At 36.3% G+C, this 13484-nt stretch overlaps 1 protein-coding gene across 3 annotated transcripts in view; it reads left to right on the top strand.

Annotated features, from left to right (window-relative positions):
- REV1 (REV1, polymerase (DNA directed)) overlaps positions 1–13484 on the top strand; it is a 43648-nt gene that overhangs the window by 3696 nt on the left and 26468 nt on the right. For 2 of the 3 annotated variants that reach the window (XM_009874787.1, XM_009874785.1), the window contains exons 4-7: positions 2578–2727; positions 4803–5515; positions 7322–7429; positions 8879–8995. In XM_009874787.1, the coding sequence (XP_009873089.1) occupies positions 2578–2727; positions 4803–5515; positions 7322–7429; positions 8879–8995 (1088 nt within the window). Of the gene's footprint in view, positions 1–2577; positions 2728–4802; positions 5516–7321; positions 7430–8878; positions 8996–10478; positions 10487–13484 lie in introns of all 3 variants that reach the window. The other variant, XM_009874786.1, reaches the window with a different exon arrangement.

Consider the following 13484-nt stretch of genomic DNA (forward strand, 5'->3'; position numbering starts at 1 on the left):
GGTAGCTCTAAAATTTTGGTTTAATTAACATCACATAGGGGTCCTGTGGTAACAGTGGCTTCAAAATCCAGTATTGCAGAGCAGCATATTGTTACTTTAGTCACAAAACATTCTTTCTGCACTCTGCTTGTTGCATGTGTTTGCTGCCTTTCCATTTCTCCAAGAAATGAAGGAAGAGACCTGCGGGCAGACCTCCTTTTTGAATCTTTCTTCCCTCATTTCAAAAACACGCAACACAACTATGTAGCTTGGAAAAGTTGCACAGTGTCTAGTGGAAGCCAAATTAAGGTGATCTGAGAGCTTGACTTTTAAATTTGAATATTCTTTTAACAAATGTTCCTCAACTTGTCTAATAAATTTTCAGAGGTTGAGGATAACTAACCAATTGAACTACTAGTAGAATTTGTGGATTCCTTATTTTGATTTTCAGATTGAATGAATGTTTGTCTTGGAAGATTTGTGTCATTCTTCCAATCTAATTGCACCTCTGAAGCTACATCTGGAGTTCTGTGTCTCATTTTGGTCTTCTCAGTACAAGAAAGATACTGACAAACTGGAGTTTAGAGGAGAACGACTGACATGAATAGAGGCCTGGAGCATGTGATATGTGAGAAGAGGCTGAGGAAGTTGGCTTAGTTCTGCTTGGGGAGAAGACTAGGAGAGGACCTAATCATTGTCTGTCTTTACCTGCATGGAGGTTACAGAGAGCGTGGAGCCAGATTTTTCCTCAGTATACACAGCAAGAGAACAAGAGGCAATAGTTGCAAGTTGCAGCAAAGAAAATTTTGGCAGAGTACAATGAAAAGATTTTTCAAAATGAAAGAGAGTAAGGAGTGAAACAGGTGCCTAGAGAGGTTGTGGCATCTCTGCCCTTGAAGATCAGCCCTGTGCAACTTGTTCTAACTTTAAAGTTAAGCCTGGCTTTGAGCAGTGTTTGGACTGGAGACCTGCAGAGGTCCTTTCCAACCACAGTTTTTAGTGATTATGATTTTTGTGGTCCAGGGAGCGTGGAATTGGGAAAGATGTTGAACAATGCATCTAAAATAGGATTTCTAGTGCTGCATCTAATACAGTTTGGAAAAAAAATCAAGCCAACTCTGTCTTCATCTAGTATATACAGCTACTCTGGTACCTAAAATCTTAGCATGAACAAGTTCTTTCTATGTGAGGTTTTATCATCAGTCTACAGTAATGATTTTGAAATACTAACTGGGTCATTACGCACCCAGGTTCATACAGTGATTGCGGGAGCAGTCTAACTAGGAATCGTAAAAGCTTAGTTGCTGAATCACCATTCTCTGTACAGTAAAGCTTTGAAACTCCACCATGTGTATTTTTAACTCCGGCAATGTTTAATGTAAGTGATGTTCCTTTGTGAATATTATGTAGTCATGTATCAAACATTATTTAACTGCTATTTTTAGGGCTGTTTTTACTATCTCGTCCCCATAGAAACCTTACCAGGTCTCTATGTATATGCCCAACTAGATTTAATTTATCTAATTGGGAAATGCGATCTCATACTATGTTCTTCTCTAATTGCAGCAAGAAAACTCCTAAGGGCTTTTGTTCCACTGTCCAGCTCCCTTGACAGCAGTACAGATTTGAGCTAGTTAAAACATATCTACATGAGAAAGCATTCAGTTGAAGAACAGGAAAACAATGTTTCGTAACTTCAAAATTAAACACTAATATTAAGCTTCTCTGATATGAAAGAGGTTCCTCTGCTCTAAGAAGTTTCAGCATCTCTGGTCCAGTGTTCAACAGGAAGAGTTGTATATGAAGAAGAGGTGAAGTATAGGCTGGGAAGGCTGTTATCTCTACTGCCAACAACAGGCATTGGAGTGGAGAGATGAAATCATGCTGTGGTGTATTTTTGAGAGGATGCCACTTCAAAGTCCATGACTTTGCTAAGGAATTTAGTAGTTATTGAAGTATAGTTACAGTTTCAGTGGAAGAAGAAAGAGGGAGATACAGTGGAGCACATAGAACAGGAATGATCGTGGTAGACATTTATGGAAGGTCTGTTTGGAAAATATTCTTCTGTCTAGCTTTCTTCAGTGAATTTTCGTACAAGAAGGGGGCAATTACCATTTTGGAGTGGAAAAAGTTGCTCATCTTTAATAGTGAACCACGTCTTAGCTGGCTTTCAAATTCTACCCACATTTGCTTGGAACACACACATTTGCATTGTTCCAAATTAAAGAGCTCAGTCAGCATTGTTCAGTTAGAGTAACCTGAACTGCTCACCAGGATGGTGTGGTTTTTTTTACTGAGCATTGTTTATTTTGGTTTTGAAATTAAATATTTGAGGGTTGTGTGTGTCAGTTGGAGAGGAGAAATGGATGTAAACAGCTGACCAATACAACCGTGCAAATACGTTTTCTAATACTGGTCACCACATCACAAATGACTTTTCAATCCAGTGAGTAGTGAGAAGGGAGTTGAAGAAGGGACTGGAAGTACATGTAGCATAACAGCAAAACGCAATGACCAAAGTAATAGTTTATTGTGGACGAGGTATTTATTAGCATAGAAGCTTAAGTAATAACCCGTTCCTTTTTTGTTTTGTTTCAGCATAAAAGCTGGACGTCTCCTCTCACACATTCCATATCAGCTTTACACCAAGCAGTCAAGTGTTCAAAAAGGTCTCAACTTCAATAGCATATGCAAACCTGAAGATGCCGTGCCAGGTCCAAGCAATACAGCAAAAGATCTCAACAGGGTGTAAGTGTTTTGGATCTTGTGATGCAGATGCTAATCATTCACCCCCAGTGGGTTTGCATTTTTAGCTATATAGTATTTTTAAAATTAATTTTGGCTTTCTAAGGGAAACTCTGAGGTACTGAAATTTAAAAATAAGGCATAGCTCTATAAATAGTTGAGGACAGAACTACAGTTGCCTTGACTTGTCTCTAGTGTTTGGACCATGCTTTGCTTGATAACGTGACTTAGGAGTCTTAGGATGTAGCATGTTTTTGTGAAAACAACTGGAGTACTTTGAAGGATTCTGATTAGTGGCACTGAAAAGTAAGTTTTTAATTTCAAAAATAAAAATATGGTATCTTTTAATTACTTTTGCTAAAGATGCCTGGGAACAAATTTAAATACATACTAGTCATTAATTTCTTTATTTAGCATATTTTAAAACAAAAATCATCATGTACCTTAATTATGCCAACACCAGAATTTAAGTAATGCTTGAGAGAGAAGATGGATTAAAAAATCCAATTAGAATATAAAAAAATTTCCTAAAATACTTTGAGAAGGAAATAGAACAGAAAGCACCAGCAAAAAAACTTAACTGGCAGAGAAATTGGAGTTTGGAAAGAAACCTTCCACTTGAACAAACTTCTCTGGAGATTCTTTTAAGAGGATTTCTGTATCTTTTTTAGAAGCATATATTTGTTCAGAAGCAAGAATCATAAAATTACAGAATGGTTGAGTTTGGAAGAGTCCTGGAGGTCACCTGTTCCGATGCTACTGCTTAGAGCCAAGGATACTGTACAAGATACTCTACTTTCTGATTTGTAACGATGAACTGTGTTCTTCCACAGTACACTGATTTATTAAAATCCAGTTCTGCATAATGCTGAGGAGACTTTACCACATGAGTGGGATCTGTTTATATTTAGGAAAAATAAAAACAGTGCTGGCATCCTAAGCAGTATTTCTTGCCTATGTTTTAAACAATGAGTGATACAATCACCTTCACCTCTTACTATTGCATGGTTATTATTTTTTAAATTAGAAGAATATTCAGACTTCCAAAACCATCAGTTTAGTCTGAAGAGCACTAGTTTAAATGCCTACCCTAACCACTGATACTAATGTGTACCACTGGATATACAACTGTGAACCATGCAACTCCTCAAAAATGTTGCTTAATATAATTTGTGATTGTGACAGTCTTAAATAAATTGTTTTCATAGGTAATTGGCTTTCTGGTTTCACTAGTATACTGCACAGCTAATTACTTCCCACCTTTTTTGTGTGTACTTAAATTGCTAGCTTTGGGATTTGGGAGTGATGGTTGTTTTTTTTCAGCAGATCAAGACTATGCACAACTCTTGAAGGCTTTGGTTTTAATTCAACTTTGTGTTTATTGCAGAGTTAGTTTTCTGAATGAAAGCTTTGCCTCTGAACTGTCAGAGTAAATGTAAATTGCTAGGGTGCTTGTGGCAGAATATTTTCATTTATACACTTAAAAGATGAGAAGTAGTTTGTTTGAGGTTTTGTCAAAAAGCTAAGAATATACTTGATTTATAGAGCTTGAACAGATTTTTGTGTGAAAGAAGATAAAACTGAACACATTAATCTCAAATAATTTTCTAAAAAACAGAAGTTTCTATGTGTACTTTTTTATTTGCTTGTTTGTTTCTAGATAAGGAGAATAACATCTCTTGATAAAAAGTTAACTACTACTGATGGTTTATGTATTCCTGCACCATTCATGCAGTCCATGGTGGTACAGTTCTGTTAACAAATAAATAATTATTGTAATTCGATTGGAGAGTGCTGGTCAAAATGAAGGCCTTGTAAGTAGCGTTTCTAACGTGGGCATGATTTTGTTCACTGCCGTGTTGACTGGTAGTGCTGTGTTGGTAATACACCAAATCTGTGAAATCTTTTATGGCAAAACAATATTTTGAGAGGACATGGCTCAGAGTTTGGGAATGTAAAAACTACTCAACTATATACTGGTAGCAGTTAGGAAGATAACTAATTAGCACTTGAAATGACCTGTAAATGTACCTTTTTTTATAAAAAGATATGGTATTGAATTATTGTATTTATTTCAGAAATCATATTAAGAAGTGCGAAATGGAAAACGAGATTGTAGCCAACGGAATAAGTAGCTGGAATGAAGAAGAGGAAGAAGAAAGCAACGATTTAGGATTTACGGAGGTGGAGCAGATCCTTCCCGGATGGAAACAGAATGGGATTCAGTCTCACAAAGACAGCACTGCCATTTTTAATGGACACACACACACTTCTACCAGTGCCTTAAAGACACGGGATTGCTTGGTGCCCTCCGGCAATGGTGTTATGAGTACGTTCTCTCCAGGCCCTGTGCAGGAGGAGGGGAAGACTGATAAAGGCGTGGTTGACTTTAGAGACTGCACAACGCAGCAGTTGCAGCAAAGCAACAAAAATTCAGACTTTCCATGGAATCCGCATAGGACTAGGAGTAATTCATCCTCATCTTCATCTTTGCACAGTAATGCTAAAATAAATGGTGCTCACCACTCCACTGTTCAGGGGCCTTCAAGCACAAAAAGCACTTCTGTACCTACTTCTAGCAAGGCAGCTTCCTCACCTGTGTCCAAACCTTCAGATTGTAATTTTATTTCTGACTTTTATTCACGTTCAAGACTGCATCATATATCAACGTGGAAGTGTGAATTGACAGATTTTGTCAACAGCCTGCAGAGGAAAAACAGCGGTGTCTTTCCAGGAAGGGAAAAATTAAAAAAATGGAAAGCAGGCAGGTCTGCACTTAAAACAGACGCAGGTAGATACTTGTTTAAGAAGGCTTATGTTGAGAAAGTGCCTTAAATCTTTGTACATTGAACGTCTAACTGAGACTAAGTAAGTTAGCATTCAGTATTCACATTACAGTCAGGCTATCTGGAAAAGCTCGGTGACTTTGGTGCATTGAAAAGCAGAGGTTCTAACTGCTTTTGGTTTTGTTTGGGGGTTTTTAAACTTAAAATGTGATTTTATGTGATACTCTGGTCTATATTCTTCCATCTTGTAGAAATAATATTCCTGACTTTACCAAGATATGTGGCTTGATCAAAGGGAAAAATTATTATATTTATGCAAGTACAACAGTCTGTAGGTGCTGTACGAAAATCTAAAGGGGGAGGGAAAAGAAAATGCCTTGCTGCTTTATAACTCATTGTGAAAATTTAAAAGATGAGTAACATTTGGAAGTGAACTAAGATCTAAATTTTTTTTTTCTTGGTAAGAGCTTTGTAACCTCTAGCTCTGTTGTGGGTAGCAGTGTTGTATGAGACTTCGGAACCTGGCTTGTATTTTATGTCACTACATCAAGGGCCAAAAATGAAAAATATACGTAATTAGTGAGAGGCAAAGTGTTACAAGAACAGAGAAAGTATTTTGCAGCTTTAGAATCTCTTGTTCACAGTCTTACTCAATTGAAAGACTAGCTTTCTACCATGAAAGAGATTCTGACGGATGTGCTCTAAAAATACTTGCTTGTAGTCATATGAAAGTATGCTGATGATAAATTTCCACGTCCTAAAAACTTATTGTTAGTTAAATAAATTAGCTGATACGTGTTTGTGCTAGGACACCCCAGTTATAAAACATGTTAGCTTATAAACTACCTTAGTGTGTACTTTTCCCATCAAAATATGGTATAAGCTAATATACTTTTATTTTCTCTTTGATTTGGCGTAGAGTATTCAAATTGTTAATGACCTGTCACTTGACAGGTAGCAGCTTCTTAAGCATTAACTTGCTCACTTGATTTCTAAATATGCCTTTTATAAGGCAGTCTTTATTTTTCAAAGATTGAGTTGAAATGGTAAAGTATTAAAAGCAGGAAGACATTTTTCTGAGTACTTAGTAATTAACTCTGATGTTAAGCAGAACAGTTGACTTAATATACTGAAGTATTTTTCACAGTTACATTTTATGCCTTGTTCAAAATAAGATTTTTTTGTTGTTGTTACATAGAGCCTCCTTTAGTAGGGCAGCAACACAGGCATGCAGATTTGAACTTCTAGGATACTAGACAAAAATATTTCTGATGCGTTTTTCAGTCTGAAGCTATCTTGGTCATCTTTGAATGTTTTCATGGGACAGCAATGTCAATGTAATTGTAGAGGAGGTTTAAAATGAGGTTTTTTTCCTATTTCATTAAGGTTTAGTGGTAGCTCATAGTGCAGCTAAAGTTTTTTTTTACTTTCAGAATAGTCTTCTGATGAACAAAAAGGAATTAAGTTCTTTGCTCAGGATTCCATGTTAACATAGTGAAATTAATATCCAATTCCCACAACATGCATTAATGTCCTTGGGTTGGGGGAATTTGTGAGATAGAAGGCGTTAATTATAAGAAAATAAAATAGAAACTTCCAGTCCATGCATTGTTTAGGCTGTTTGTCTACTGTTTATGTTTACATTTCTCTGAGAAATTTGTAAATGTAAATATCTTTTTGGTGAGAAGAAACAAAAATCTTTATAATTTGATGTGGGAGAATCTTGATAGTAATCCTTGATGCCTTCTGTGAGTAGTAACAAAGAGTATATATTAGGGTTCAAGTTTTCTATTGGTGTATCTTCATACTAGGTAATGTGTCTGTTGCGAGCTCAGCCAAGCCACAGAGCTGTATAATGCACGTGGATATGGATTGCTTCTTTGTGTCTGTGGCTATCCGAAATAGACCAGATCTCAAAGGTCAGTATTAATTCTAAATGTTATGGTTTAGTCAGTTAAGCCTTTAAAAACAAAACCAAGCTTGCACGCCTACAACGTGAACTTTGCATGCTAATCTTTTTTTGTTCCGGCATCTCTTATGGTCAGATGGTGCAACCTTCATATTCCTGCTTACTTTCTCACAGTCCAAAGAGAATTGGAGTTCTCCTTGCTGTCTCATTTCAGTATCTAAAGTAAGAAGAGAGAGTAACTATTCTCTATAACTTTTCATATATCTTACTGAGACTAAAATCTACCATATTAAAATTTGGAGATCAAATTTTAGTTGTAGCAAAAGTGGGTTTTGGTCACTCCCTGTTAAAAAAAAAAATAGAAAAAAGTGGAATATCCTAATCATTTTCCTGAAGTAATGTAAAGAGCTTAACAGGAAAAGTGGAAAGGTCAAGGCAGAGGGTTGTCTCTTTGACTGATGCATCTTTTTCAAGGGAAATTTGTTTCTCCTTCACTTTTCTAAACTCTTACACATGAAGTAAGACTTGGGGATGAACAGTCCAGTTGGCATTTAGAAGCCTGAGTAATGTGATGATCGTTAGGGTATAGGAAGTGTTAGTTGAGCTCCTTAGCAAGTTTTGATGGGTTTTTTACAAGTGTGCTATTCAGAAATGGAGATACTAGTTGTTCTGTGTAAACACTGGTGATGCACAATTCTGAAGACTTGGTGCAGTGATGACCATGTGACACCCAGATATTGTAGACCTTGGGGAAAGAGTAAGCTGTATATGCATTTCCTTTGCTCTGTTCTGTCCAAATGCTGGAGCGACTGTGTCCTGGTATATTTGGACCTTGAAAAACTTTTATTTCCTGCCAAGTTTAAAATTCCATTGCTGGAATATAAAGAACCTAAGACTTTTCTGTAAGTGTATTTCCTGTCCCATGAAAGTCTGCCAGAGCTTTCACTGCATTAATTAACTTGCTGTAAAAAAATTATGGAGGTGTTGATATTAATAAAAAATCAAAAGTTTACTAAAGATTAGATTTTGTACAGTTAACTAAACAAGTGGATCCGCTTCTGTTGGTATGTGTATACTCTAGTTAACTTAAGCTAATAAACATGATATAAAGTATTTAAAATCAGCACAATGTTCTTGGTATCTTAGACTAATGAGTCACTAGGGTGTTGGTGAAGTTTCACAGCTTCCATTTATACTTGTTATTAAAGACAGACTAGCACAGTTGTATTTTGACTCTTTAAAAACTTTGCTTCTTTACATGTGACAGCAAATTTGTAGTCAAAATGCCAAGTCATTTTCATAGCTGTTTCCTACTTAATGTTCTAAGAGCCTATAAGCTTGAAAGAAATTATAAAATAATAAAGCAGACATCTTTATGATCTTACCCTAGTTGTGCTATGATTAAAATGTAAGGTATTATAGATGTTGACTTACAAGTACATGCATTTCTTCTCCACAGGAAAACCAGTGGCTGTTACTAGTAACAGAGGTGCAGGAAAGGCACCGCTGCGCCCTGGTGCAAACCCCCAGCTTGAACAGCAATATTACCAGAATAAGCTAATGAATGGCAAAGCAGGTACAGATAAGTCTGTTTGTCTGTTTGTCTGTCTGTACATTTTTAACTTTTGTTATGGAGGACATTAAGGAAAAAGTTGATTAATTCAGTGCACAGTGCATTTTATTTTTTTTTTAACACAAGGGGCATTTCAGAAAAGAAATATTGTTGGACATCAGGGTGCTCTGTGACCTCAGTAATAACCTGCCATTGTGACTTCTTGGTTAGCTTTCCTGAGTATAGGTGAATTATTTTAGGTTAGTTTTAAGTTTTAGTCACTTTCGTTGAGGTTGAGTAAGATATAATGTTAAGTAGTTATTTAAAATAAGAAATAAATACAGATTGCCAGGGTTACTTCTTTCTGAGTAAGTCTAATGTGGAGAAGAAAGTAAAAAATAAATTTTTTAAGGCCACTAATTTTTTTTTACTACAGAAGTGGAAATGACATCTCCTGGCCAGTGAGAAGTTGATTGTTTGAAGTTGGGTGTTTGCATTGGATGTGTACAATACCTGTGCACAGCAGGTTAATTTGGATGGTCTTTAATGCATCTTAGGTTTCTGGAAAGTCTGTGCAGCTTCCATGAGTTATGTCTCTCCAGTGCATTGTTTGCTCAAAACCAGGGCCCTTGTCATAGTTTGATAATTACTTGCCTGCAAAAATTTAGAAATTTGTTATTTTCTGTGTCCTCAAGTAGTAGTATACTAATGTAAACAAAACATACTTTCATTAACAAGTTTTATTTTACTACTCAAACTACAATTATTATGTGAAAGTATATTGCTAAACATTGGCAACATGTTTCTTTTTTTTTTCTCCCAACAGTCTGCTTAATCAGCTTGAAACTTATATTTATCACAGGGTTGGTAAAAAGTGCATATGCACGGGGCAGCTGCAGTTTAATTTCAGTTTGGATTTGGAAGTTGAATTTCTTCTTTGTGCCCTGTATATGTGCTTTTTACCAACCCTGTGGTAGCAGGTACTATTGGTATAAAGTTTACACCTCAGTGAGTTATTTCATTGATACAAGATGTGAAAAAAGGCAGGTTGTTCTTCCATGGTTGTTTCTGAAATGTTAGTACTTTAAAAAAACAAATGAAGAAACAAAACTTCTGCCAATCTTTGAAGACATTTGTAAACAAAGTATTACAGGAAGTGATGACATTTGTCTTTTTGCTGTAGTTTAAGAACACTTCAGAACCTAAGTAGAATATATGTTTGTGGAACTCACTGGCCTTTAACTTTTTAAGGACTTTTTAGGATGCTCCAGGCTTAGCTTCTCCTGTGTTGCTTGCCGTTCCATAGATAAGTGTGTTGCAGAGATAGCTGTGGTTTTTATGGAGTTGGATTTTCTGTACTACAGTCTCTGTGTGAACTATTTATTGGTAGTTCAGTTTTATACAGAGACTTTGTAAGTTCTGTTAGGACCTTACAGTGGGTAAGGGTATGACTTCATATAATCAGGTCAGGTTTGGAGAGTGAGACAGTTAAATTATGGAAGTTTAGCTGATACCGTGCATGTTCTTTGTGATTCATCAATTCCATAGTACCTCTTTCTGCTGTATTTATTGTGTAAGGGTAGAGCAAATTTCAGCCTCATTGTGTAACAAACTCGGATTTTTACTGCAGCAGCTTTTTCTGGATATCTACACGTTCATTTCTTTAACTTCACCATCCAATCTCACTGGCTTGCACACAGGGAGGCAGGCTCTTTCTTTCTTGATATTTAGTCTGGTTGTGCAACCTATTGTTTTGGTGGAAGGATTTTTGCCTAACACTCTTTGTATAGTCTCTATCTCATTAGCTGCAGTTCATAATATGTTTTTTAGTCTCTTTATTAATTTTTATCTCTGTGCAATGGTTTTATCAGCAAAAAATACAACATGTTGTTTCTGCTTGCATTCTCCCAAGTACATGGCTTGTCTTCCTTTTGGGGAAATGAAATTACAATTAGTTAGGTCTTAGATTGAAAGTTGGAATTGCAGATTAGGCTTTTCTAGCATCACAGTAATCTTAGAAAGTCTATGTGACGCACTTCACAGCATGTGTTTAATTGTGCTATGCCAGAGGTAAATATGGTCCAGTAGGCACATATATCACATGGAAAAGTACTTTTTCTAAAATATCACAAATACAGAATGCTAAATTATGCTGTTAAACACACAGAATCCTGTCTGGGGATGTGTTACATACATAAGAAGGTAGTTTAGACCAACTTTGAACTTAAGTGCATTTTTGTATCCATGCTTTGACATGGAACCCACTTCATTTTTTGACGCTTCATGCTTTCCGGGCTGTTCTTTGATTTTGCCTATTCCAAGTCTTGCTTATTAGAAAAAAAATTGCAAATTAAGAACAAACAAACAAAAAATGTAAACCCCAAACAAAACAAAAAATACACAAAAGCAAACAGTTATGAATCACTTTTGACCAAATGCTGAATTCTGCTGCTTCAGCTACTTCTTTTTTGCAAATTACTTCTTCAACGACACTGGTTCCTGCCTTTGATCTGCATTGCTAGGCAAATAGCTAGTGTCAATAGAATCTTGACTCTTTTGTGAAAATACTTCCTTTTTCTTGTTTGAATTCATCAATAAATTTGTAACTTTTAAATTTGAAACCTCGCTTTTCATTCTCACCCTGAATCTCCAAATTGGAGATGGCCTTTCTGGGTAGCGGAAATTACTTCTCTGCATACATTACTTCTTTAACATTCATGTTCTGAAGATAGAAGATAACATATGTTAATCAGATTCATAGTTTGGGGTCTCTTTTTCCATGGCCAGGATGCCCAAGATGTGAATGTTTTCTAGGCTTCCTTTCCCTCAACCCTAGTATCTCCCTTTTTTCATTCTAAAGAGCAGCAGATTTTAACCAGCATATTAGTCACAGATTTATTCTCAGCGATTTCTTTTTCACAGACTTGGGTCCTGGCCTCTGATTTCTCCATCCGTTGCTCCACATTCACCATGTGCCTGTCTAGTTTCCCAGCTTTTGATGAGAGGTTCTCTACCTTGCCTTCCATTGAGGACAATGTGTTCTGCATTGCCCTGAATTTCACATGAAGTGACTCCATCAGCTCATGGGGGGATCTGCTCTGCTGCGATGTGGAAAAAGTCGACGAGTCCAGTGAAGATAGACAAGATGACAGCATCATCTCAGGCCAGGGCACAGGAAGGCATGGACTAAAGAAATTGTTCTTGTCATTCTTGTCTTTATTTGGGGCATAATTTTGCTCTAATTGTCAGTTGCAGACATCTTAGGTAACTTACTGAGCTCACTGTACATGCAAATATTTAAGACACTAAAAGGTGCACAAATTTAGCAGAATTTCTGAATAAAAGCAGGTTTTCTCATGAGTCAGGCTCTACCCGTGCTGTCTCCACTCACTCATTACAACACTTTCTCTGGTCTGATAATTGCTCGTATGAGCCCATAGCACCACATTTCCTTTCAAATTGTAGGTTGTTAGTACCATGAAGTATAATCAGGTATTGGGGCACTCCCTGTTTATTATATTACAAAGGTGTATGATATTAAATAGACTACAGTATGAAAGAGAACTATAACATACGTACTGGATTTCATTTTACAAAAATAGAAGCTTTTTGTCTGTATGATTTCCTCTGATGGGGAGTCTGGGAGGGCATTGTAATTTTTGCATCTAGCTGTTTTTCTGACCTGATCTATATTTAGAGTATAGGCATGTGTCTTTCAAGGTTTACATACCATGAAAACTCAAATAGAAAGGCATAGAAAATGCTTTACTTGATTCTGGTGATCAGTGTAATGGAATTCTGTTCTAGTACCTAGTATGCAGTGGGCCTGGAGAACTCTCTAAAATTTATCTAAGAGCATGCAGTAAAGTTTTAGAGAATTAGGAAAGGTCTGTCTTATTTTAATTCTGAGGTTGCAGATCCAAGATAAATTTATGGAAATACTTGAAAGGTGTTGATATATCCTCATAAGAGAATTATTAGGAAGTAACAACTGAAGTTTTGTCAATTAATACATCCATAAGTGTTACAGGTATTGTAAGTGTCTAGCTAGTGTTTTTTTAATTTGAGCTAATTAGCATTGTGGCTGTTTCATGTCTTTAAACACTTTGTAGTATCTAGATGATTAGAAAAATAGTTTTAAGTAAGTTTTAAGTAGGACGTTGTAAGTGTGATAAAAAGTAGATTTGTATTCTGAACTTCTGTATTCTGGTGGTAGTTGTGCTTTTTGTTAAAAGAAGGGTAGCTAAGTGTCTTGTTGTTCAGCCGAGCGGTGATTTTCTGAGTGTTTTGTATTTATTTACAGGGTATGGTTGTAGGAGTTAGCCTCAAGTGTTTGATTTTTATCATCATCAAACTTAACTGAGATAATTCTTATTTTACAGTGTGGTGTATGTAGTCACCAGCATTACTGCTGTCTAATAATTTGGGGGGAAAATAGAAACAATTTTTGTGTAGCTTAATATTCTTCTCAGTAATATGTACAGACCTCTCTGCAGAGAGAGATTAGTATGTT

Source organism: Apaloderma vittatum, unplaced genomic scaffold (assembly GCF_000703405.1).
Source record: "Apaloderma vittatum isolate BGI_N311 unplaced genomic scaffold, ASM70340v1 scaffold17008, whole genome shotgun sequence".
Taxonomy (NCBI): Eukaryota; Metazoa; Chordata; class Aves; order Trogoniformes; family Trogonidae; genus Apaloderma; species Apaloderma vittatum.